The 10,000-nt window shown below is 37.2% G+C and overlaps 1 protein-coding gene across 1 annotated transcript in view; it reads right to left on the bottom strand.

The window, feature by feature from the left end:
* The window catches only part of LOC119609988, a 26,684-nt gene that overhangs the window by 7,664 nt on the left and 9,020 nt on the right, over positions 1–10,000 (bottom strand). Inside the window, 3 exon segments of the mRNA XM_037965047.1 lie at positions 9,154–9,176; positions 9,225–9,401; positions 9,478–9,575. Of these exon segments, the coding sequence (XP_037820975.1) occupies positions 9,154–9,176; positions 9,225–9,401; positions 9,478–9,575 (298 nt within the window).

The following is a 10,000-nucleotide window of genomic DNA, read 5'->3' as shown; positions in this document are numbered from 1 at the left end:
GCTCTCTTACTAATGCAGGGTATCATATAGTCGAATACATTTGTACAAATATTCCGTTTGCATTTAGAAAAACTGGCTGTTAATTAAAAAATTTGTTTGAAAATACAAATATTTATTATAAGAAAGTTTTATGATATGTATATATAGTTTTTATTGTTTTATTTTAAGTCAAATGAAATAAAAACATACAAGTTAGAGTGCTATATTCGTCTGTGCCGAATCTTAAATAGCCTATAGGTGAAGTTACTTTTTTTTATTAAAACTCATTCAAATAGTAGAACATTTGTACATATTTAAATTGTGAAAACGTATACATGTTTGGTTTCCGTAATGAGGGCACAATCAGTTAGTAAATTCTAAAGAACGATATCAATCTTGGTTAACAAAAATTTCATCGAATTAAGTATCCTACAGTTTTGATTACAAGGTTTACATGGACAGAAAGATAGACAGACAGACAGACAGACAGACTGACTGACAGACTGACAGATAGAAATTTTTCAATATTTAATTTGCAAAAGTTTTCTGCACACACAGCCACAAATAAAAACCCTAATTCCGAAAACACAATATATTACGTAGTAATACAGGTATATAGTTTTGACTCAATTGGTATTGGCATACCTTCTTACGATTCACGATTTCCAATGACATTGGATTTTAATAGAATCATTTGATTTATATACCCTACACTTCTATAGTGCAGAGGGTATTATGCGTTTGTTGTTGATGTTTGTAAAACCTAAGAATATTGGTCCTACAGTATACCAATAGGCTTAGAATCATTTTCTGAGTCGAATAAGCTGTGTCCGTCCGTCCACCTGTGTGTCCATGTAAGCATTGTGCGCACGCTACAGGTCGCAAGATAATCACACATAAACTTCTCTTAACCCAAGAAGAAGTTGAAATTGGTCCATTATTTCGCCTAGTCCCCATGCAAGTGAGGTATCTAGACAGTGGCCTCCGATAGCTTAGTGATTAACTAACTAACTAACTAACTAACTAACTAACTAACTAACTAACTAACTAACTAACTAACTAACTAACTAACTAACTAACTAACTAACTAACTAACTACTAACTAACTAACTAACTAACTAACTAACTAACTAACTAACTAACTAACTAACTAACTAACTAACTAACTAACTACTAACTAACTAACTAACTAACTAACTAACTAACTAACTAACTAACTAACTAACTAACTAACTAACTAACTAACTAACTAACTAACTAACTAACTAACTAACTAACTAACTAACTAACTAACTAACTAACTAACTAACTAACTAACTAACTAACTAACTAACTAACTAACTAACTAACTAACTAACTAACTAAGTAACTAACTAACTAACTAACTAACTAACTAACTAACTAACTAACAAACTAGGTTAGGTTAGGTTGATAGGAGGATGTATACTACATCAAATCCGAAGAAATACACCTAGGCCACTATCGGGCCTGTTGTGCGCTCCAATTCAAGGAAAAAAAAAAAAAAAAAAAAAAAAAATTGTTCACTGAATGTATTATTTTTCCTTGTTCAGAAACTCAGTTTCCTGGACGTAATTCCTAAGAATCTTCCAATCGGTGTTGGTTAAGAATGTTATTTCTGGAATAACATCACTTCCAAGATACTTGGATCTAACTTCGACGAATGCCGGACAATGGCAAAGAAAGTGCTCCAGAGTTTCACTGTCCTCTCCACATGCTCTACATTCGTCTGAATTCGCACGTCCAATTTTGTATAGATGTGCTCGTAATCCTGTGTGTCCACTGAGAATACGTACCATCATACTAACCTCAGACTTGCTCATTTTGAGAAGATTTCTCGTCTTGCTCTCATCAGGGTCACCCCATAGAATCTTTGTGGTTCTACCCACCGTTTCATTATTCCAAGAGGCCTTATGGGATTCTCTCATCCATATTTTTAATTCAGCTTTTGTTGCGTCGAATGGTTTTGCGTTTGTCAGGTTAACTACATCGAGCTCCCTTCCCTTTAAAGCTATTACATTCGCCCTTTCGTTGCCGACTACTCCCGAGTGGCCTGGTACCCATATGATGTGAACCTTACCTCTGGGAGAGTATTCAGTTAAAGCTTTCTTACAATCCAATACAGTCTTAGATTTAATTCTATCACCTGATATCGCACAAATTGCCTTCTGGCTGTCGGTAAATATATTAAGCCCTGTGGGCGCCATATTTATTCTAATCCAATTTACACATTCCGTTATTGCTCGTACTTCTGCCTGGAAGCTTGTGTTATGATTAGGTAAACGGTGGTATATTTCTGTTTCTGGGTCTTCAATATAGAACCCCAGACCCACTTTGTCCCCTAATTTAGAGCCATCCGTGTAGCAACGGATTCCTACTGGTATTTGCTCTAATGTTCCGCTTGACCAAGACATTCTATCTGGGATTAGCGTTTCAAAGTTTCCGACATATTCAGTGTCTGGTATGCGATCAGGCACGTCCGATGAATGTGTATAACCTTCCAATGTGTCCAGTATACATTGATGACGTGTCCTATAACCGTTTTTGGCCAGTTCGCCTAAAGTAAAGAGCCGTTCGGCTGTAAGCGCCGCCTCATATCTTATATATGTTTCAATGGGTGGAATATCTAGCAACGTTTCCAGAGCCTTGGTTGAAGTAGTACACATGGCACCACTTATACCCAAGCAGCATGTACGCTGAACTCCCTGCAGTAGTTTGATATTACACTTTTTGTCCAAAGCACTCCACCAAATTATTGAAGCATAAGCTAGAATTGGTCTAATTACACTTTTATAAAGCCAATTTGTCATAGTAGGACTAAGACCCCATTTCATGCCTATGGTTCTCCTACATATCGCCCAGCACCGATGTGCCTTGTTGATCCTATCCTCTATGTGGTGTCTCCATTTTAATTTCCGGTCAAGTATTACACCTAAGTACTTAACTTTGTCTGTCACCGGTATCTTCTTGCCCAAGAAGCAAGGTTCAGTATATGTAGAAATTTTTGTCTTTCTTGTGAAAAGACAGATTTCCGTCTTCGCCGGGTTAACATTGAGGCCTCTCGGTTGAGCCCAGCTCAAGGCCGTATTCAGAGCCTCCTCAGCTCTTCTACACAAGTAATTTGGATCCTTTCCCTTTAAAAGTATTACGACATCGTCTGCATAGCAGACAGGTCTAAGTCCTTTCTCGGTTAGGGTCCTTAGGAGGCTATTAATCGTGGTGACCCAGAGTAAAGGTGACAAAATGCCACCCTGTGGTATAACCGCGAAATACCTTTTTCCTGATAGTTATATCGTACATCTCGCAGCTTATCCATCTGTTCCTTAGCATGTAGTTGATCCAGTTACGGAGCACCCGGTCAACATAAAACTGGTCTAGGGATTGGATAAGGGTATCAGTGTGCACGTTATTGAAAGCGCCTTCGATGTCAATGCATACTGCCAGTGTATACAGTTTGCTATCGAAAGATTCACTTATGTAGTGGACAACTTCATTTAAAGCGGTTTCCACCGATCGTCCCTTTACATAAGCATGCTGCTTATATTTAAGGTCATTGTATGGTATGCTGCTTTTAACCATGCTATCGACTATCCGTTCCAAGGTTTTAAGTAGGAAGGACGTAAGACTTATCGGTCGATAGGACTTAGGTGTCGCATAGCTAGGTTTCCCTGGTTTGGGTATAAATATTACCTTTGGCATCCTGCCATTTAACTGGGGTATATGCCAATTTTAAGCATGCAGTGAATATCTGTGACAGATGTACGGAAACCAGTCCCGCCTCCATCTGCAAAAGTGCCGGGAAAATTCCATCCGGCCCTGCAGCTTTATAGGGAGCAAAGCTCTTGATTGCCCCTTTAACCATGTCAGTTGTAATAACTATTTCCGTGTTACCCTCCCCTTCCTCCAATATCGGTTCATCTATGTTATTCGATATACCGGGTGGGAAATGAGAATCCATTAGGAGTTTCATTGTCTCCTCCATATCCTCAAGCCTCCTGCCCGTGTCATCGATCATAGATTCCGGTTGGACATGAGTTTTGGATAGGAATTTTTTATCTTCGATACGTCATTTACGCTATCTACCTGTTCACAGAAAAGTTTCCAGGAGTCTCGTTTGGCTTTTCGAACGATTTTCTTATATTCACCAAGTTTATTACGATACTCATCCCAGTATACTGCGGTCTTTTTACGCCGTGCCCGGTTAAATAGTTTGCGAAGAGTCTTCCCAAGGTTCCGGATCTCCCCAGTTACCCAGGGTTTTTCCTGGGCAGATCTCCGCTCTCGCAGAGGGCAGCTGTCCTCGAACGATTCAACCAGGGCACTTGTGAACGTTTCCACTTTGGCATCTATATCCTCTTTATTTCGACATTGAAAAGTATCCTGACCTAAACGGTTCTTTAGTAAGGCCCCGAACATTGTCCAATTAGTTTTAGACTTATTCCGAAACTTTATCGGCTTTGGTGGTGGCCTTAGTATTTTGAATCTTATGTACCGATGATCAGAAAAGGAGTGCTCGTCCGAAACTCTCCAATCCTGAATTTCGTTTATAAGCTCTTCTGAACATATAGTTATATCTAATACTTCTTCTCTGATTCTATTGACGAAGGTAGCTTTATTACCTAAGTTCAATGTTATCAAGTCTTTAGTATTAAAGAAATCCATGAGGGCTTGTCCCCTGCGATTGGTGTTTGTACTACCCCAAGCTACATGATGCGAGTTGGCATCACAACCTATTACAATTTTCTTATTTTTCCTTTGTGCCTCTTCAACCAGTTTCATCAGATCCGACGTTGGTGGTAGGGTCGGAGAATCGAAAGGCAGGTAAATAGATGCAAGGAATATGTTGCCTCGACCTTGCTTCAGCACCGTTGCATCCGATGTTGATAATCCTGTTGAGAGGAGAAAACATAAGTTCTTGTGACATAAGATACATGTTCTCGGGCGAGATCCTGTATCAGCGTAGAAAAGTTGGAAATTTACGTGATTTAATCCAGAAACCTTGTTGCGAATCGTCCAAGGTTCCTGGATTAAAGCTATATGTATTTTACCTGTGTTGATTTTAGCCATCAGAGCGTTGGTAGCTGTCTCGCTCCGATGGAGGTTTATTTGGATAACCTCAATCATGGTCATCCATTAAACTGTCTTCCAGCGAGTTGGTGGTCACCTCCTCGCTCTTTGGATTTGACTCCTCCGGATAGCCTGAAGTGGCTATTAATGCAGTGAGTACTGTTGATGGCACTGCGGTGTCCTTATCAGGCATAGGAATAGCAGTATTTTTAATAGACACATTCCCAATTCTGGAGAGCATTGCTGTTCTGTCTTCTGGCGGGTGAGTGATTTCCTCCTCGCTTTTAGGATTTGACTCCTCAACATTGCTAGTACTTGCTAATGATGCTTTGGGTACTGTCTTAGGTGTTTTAGCCCTTTCAATCGGCGCCTTCCCAATTTTGGAAAGGGCAACTACACTTTCTTCTGGCGAGTTAATGGTAAATTCCTCGATTTAGGATTTGACTCCTCAACGTTATCAGTAGTGGATACTGTGGTCTTAGGTTTTTAGTGTCCTTTTCGAGGCTTGTTGTAACAGCCCTTCCAATCGGCACCTTCCCAATTTTGAATATGACAGATTTAGAGGCGAAGTAAGCCCTACCTTTATTCTTGGCAAGACTAGCCATGGATTTCTGGTCGATACCTATTACAAATAAAGTTCCCTCAGGTTCTTCTTTCCTGTAAAAGACATCCCATTTTTCCACGGCCAGCTCAGCATTTTGACCTCCAAGAATTTCCAGTATACGTTCATTAGCCAGTTTACTGCCCCATCCTTTTATGTAGACAGTGGACTTTAGGAGCACCGGAAGCTCGCTCTTCTTTGCCAGTCCCAGCCTAGCGCCGTCCCAGGGAGGAGGGATACTTTCCACCAAGTTCTTTAGGGTGCTAACACATTGGTGAGATGCCAACCTCATCAACATCACGCCCATGCTGAACTCGCAGCTCTCGCTCTCTATTGGTTGTTGCCCTTTGAAGCTATTGCATGGTCCACTATCTTATTGTTGACCAGGTCTTCTATTTTACTCTGTTGGTCTATTGGAATTTTGCCTGTCGGATTACCGGCATCGTAAACTGCATAGCAGAGATCGTCCCGGTGCCTACTTCTGGCAACTTTGGCGTAAGATGGCGGCTCTTTACCTTTTCCTCCGTCTAGCTTCTTCCTTCCTCGTTTTTCGGGGCTTCTTTTGAGATTCCCTTACCTTCGAGGTTGATTTCGCCGACGTGTTCGTCTTCGGAATATCTGGCTTGGCGTTGTCACCCTTACTCGCAGGATTCTCACTTGAGATTCCTTTGAGTGAAGTATGGCTTGGCTTCGACTGTGTATTAGAAGACGGGGAGCTCTTTTCTTCTTAGGCTTATTCTCAGTTGTCAACTCCTCGGGAGACCTGATCCTTTTTGCCTCAGATCTTGTGAGAGAGTCCGATTTTTCCTTTGGAGTGTCGTGGGATTGACTAACTATGATTTCCTGAAGCATCTTTTTCAACTTCCTCCTCTGTGCTCCAGAAAGTCTTTTCTTAGTAATAGGTAGTTTAGCTATGCTATCACTCACCTCTTTCACCATTTGCTCTACTTCATCCTTTTTGGGATTTGCTATAATGGTATTATTATTATTATCATCTGAGGATTCAGAGTCGGAACCCTCACCTATATTTAAAGGCTGAGGTAGCTTAGAGCTCTCTCCGAGTACATCCTTCTCTTTCACACCCTATATTTTGCCAGCGGCATGCTGTACACTTGACGCATTGTCCGCCACGGAGGCCAAGGTACCCACCTCCGTAGTAGTATTCTGCTCACGATTGCAGGATGACGACGACACGTGACTCGCGAGTAGATCAACACTTGCCGCCGGTACTGGGTTATTTAGGCCCTGCACCGTAACTTTATCTTTTTATTTTTATTTTCCATATTTGTTTTTTTTTTTTTCCAGTTTTTTGGTCCGCGGGGAATATAATATTCCCAGGTGGTGGACAATCTGCCCTCCCTCAGCTTAAGTGAAATTAAAGCTGGGAGAGGACAGATGGTCCATCACCACCCCCTATCCGCCACCCGGGGACGCGCTCGGTAGGAAAAATCTGGAAAACTCCCCCGAGAACTAACAAACTAACTAACTAACTAACTAACTAACTAACAAACAAACTAACTAACTAACTAACTAACTAACTAACTAACTAACTAACTAACTAACTAACTAACTAACTAACTAACTACTAACTACTAACTAACTAACTAACTAACTAACTAACTACTAACTAACTAACTAACTAACTAACTAACTAACTAACTAACTAACTACTAACTAACTAACTAACTAAACTAACTAACTAACTAACTAACTAACTAACTAACTAACTAACTAACTAACTAACTAACTAACTAATATCTCTACAAAAATCGGCACAACTTAGTTAGTCTAGAATTATGTATATTTCCGACTTTTGTACTGATCGGACCTCATTTGACCCTAGCCCTTACATAATTCTGCATACAAAACTTTAATATAAACGTAAATTCCTCTATCACAATTTTTAAGTATAACGCCCATATAAATCACTTCCATTGTGAACAAATTGATTTTTGTAACGATACTTATATATTTAAGATCCAAAATTCTATTTGGGGGATGCGATTGTATGGGGAATGGGTGAAATTAATGGACCGTTATCAACCAAAATCAATAGAGGTCATCCTTGTGTCAAAGGTAACAAGTGTATCAAAATTATTTTCAAAATTGCGACCTGTAGTTTTAATTACAACGTTTAAATGGACAGAAGGACAAACGGACGGACATGACTTAATCGATTCAAAAAATGATACTAAGCCGATTGTTTAAACTTTAACTTAATAAGATTAGGTATTCATGCTGATGTATGATAATCAGTTGTTGAACTATTCAGAAAGCTTAATTTTCTTTATGTTTAATTTCATTTTATTATTTTTTAAATCAAGTTTTAAATTTAAATTTTTTAAATCTGTGTATGGTTGTTATCAGTAGATAAACATAATTAAAAAAAACGCACGTGATTATCACTAACAACAGTTAACAGTTAAATAGATCAATATTAACTATTCACTTTGTGTTTAAGTTGTACAAGTAAGAAGTTGTAGTCGGGCGAGGCCGACCATATAATACCCTACAACAGTTATAAGAATAAAATGTAATTTAGTTTTCATAATAAAACATTAAAGTTGATTTCTACCTTGCTTCAGATTTTCTCAAATAGGCTTTATATGGGGCTTGGGGGAAATATGAACCGATCTTTATAGAATTTAGTGGGTGGATTTACGGTTACATAAGATGTATTCATAGCGACATTAGACTTTTTAAGCAAATTGTGGGACATTTAAGTCACATAATTTTGAAAGGGGCTTTGTATAGGGGCGAGGATCAAATGAGGCTCTATCATTACAAAATTCATCAGGATCATCAAGGCTATATAGAACATAGTTGTGCAGTTTTCTATCGAGCTACGAGTATATTAAACATAATTATAATCCTAAAGCCCTATTCGGGGGTTTCAGTTGTATGGGGGTCATTTATCCAGTACTAGTACACCCTATATTAGCCTACATTTCGAAATTCAATTCATTACACAGGCCCATTTAAAAATTTGTTAATTAATAAAAAAAAAAATTACTTACATTTGGACAATTAGTAATAATTATTAAATTTTATTATTTATGTTTTCAGTGTTAAAAACTTATGTTAAATTATTAAATTCGTGTTAGACTCTATATTTTATTAAATAAAAAACTATAATGTAATTTTTATTAAACTTAAATAAAATCATAAAATTTTTTCTGTAAAATTAATTCAATATGTGAAAATTTTTCCGTTTTTTAACAGTTTCGTTTAAAAATCTATAAATATGTCCAGCAAGGAAACACAATAATTAGTTATACAATACATTCCTTATAGTAATATTGCAAATATTAACAAAACACTTTATAAAGGCACTTGAACAATAATTTCCATAATTTTTTTTTTTTAAATAAAATTTAAAAGAAAAACTTTAAGTGCACTTGTGTGTTAATGTTTACTTAAATCTAAATAATATTTGACACTCTACATTTGTTTTTGTAATAAATACTTAGCATTATGTTTCTTAATACAAATTTAGAATTTTTTCCTTAACCTAATATTAGGCAACAAATTAGTTTTTCAAAATAAAATATATCTTAACGATTTCATCTTCTTCCTCTTGCAAACGTAAAATATCGGCCTTATTCATAAAATAATAACTCGGTTGACGACCTTTCAAATCTTTATATGTACGCTTGGCACCATTTTGTATTAAAATACGACTAATACTTTCTATAATATTTGTACCCATGGCATAGTGCAATGCAGTGCGTTCCAACTGAAAATAATTTTTTTAAATTTTATTTTTCTTGTTTATTTTATTTTATAAATTAAAAAAATAGTATTGAACTTACATTATCACCAATTTTTAGAGCTTCCGGACAGAGATTAACAAAATATTCCACAATTTCTACAGATTCCTTCAATATTGCTATGTGTAAAGCTGTTCGACCTGTAATAAGAAAAATGTTAATGTTACTAATTTCTTTTTTTATTTAAAAATCGTTACAATAAACAAATAACTTTCTGTAGTGGAATCGAGCACACCACTCGAATGACCTATCGAACAACAATGATTGAAAAATAAAGCCCAGATCACATCAAGCTACAACTTTATATTAAGTCGTTCTAAAACTTATGTTTTGAAACAGGCAGCCCTGTAGGAAAGGCTTGTAGGCAGTTCTTTGAGTCGCGGGGTCTTAAGTTTAATTCCCACCAGAGACTATTGTATGTTTATTTCACATTTAAATGTAAGAGTTATATAGAACTTGACATGTATATGGACAGATAGATAGATAGATAGATAGTAGATAGATAGATAGATAGATAGATAGATAGTAGATAGATAGATAGATAGATAGATAGATAGATAGATAG

This window comes from Lucilia sericata, unplaced genomic scaffold (genome assembly GCF_015586225.1).
Source record: "Lucilia sericata isolate MDLA Ls3-8-SP2 unplaced genomic scaffold, ASM1558622v1 Contig001099F_arrow, whole genome shotgun sequence".
NCBI lineage: Eukaryota > Metazoa > Arthropoda > Insecta > Diptera > Calliphoridae > Lucilia > Lucilia sericata.
Note: the sequence above shows the minus strand (reverse complement) of the source record. Positions and strands in the feature narration are given on the sequence as shown.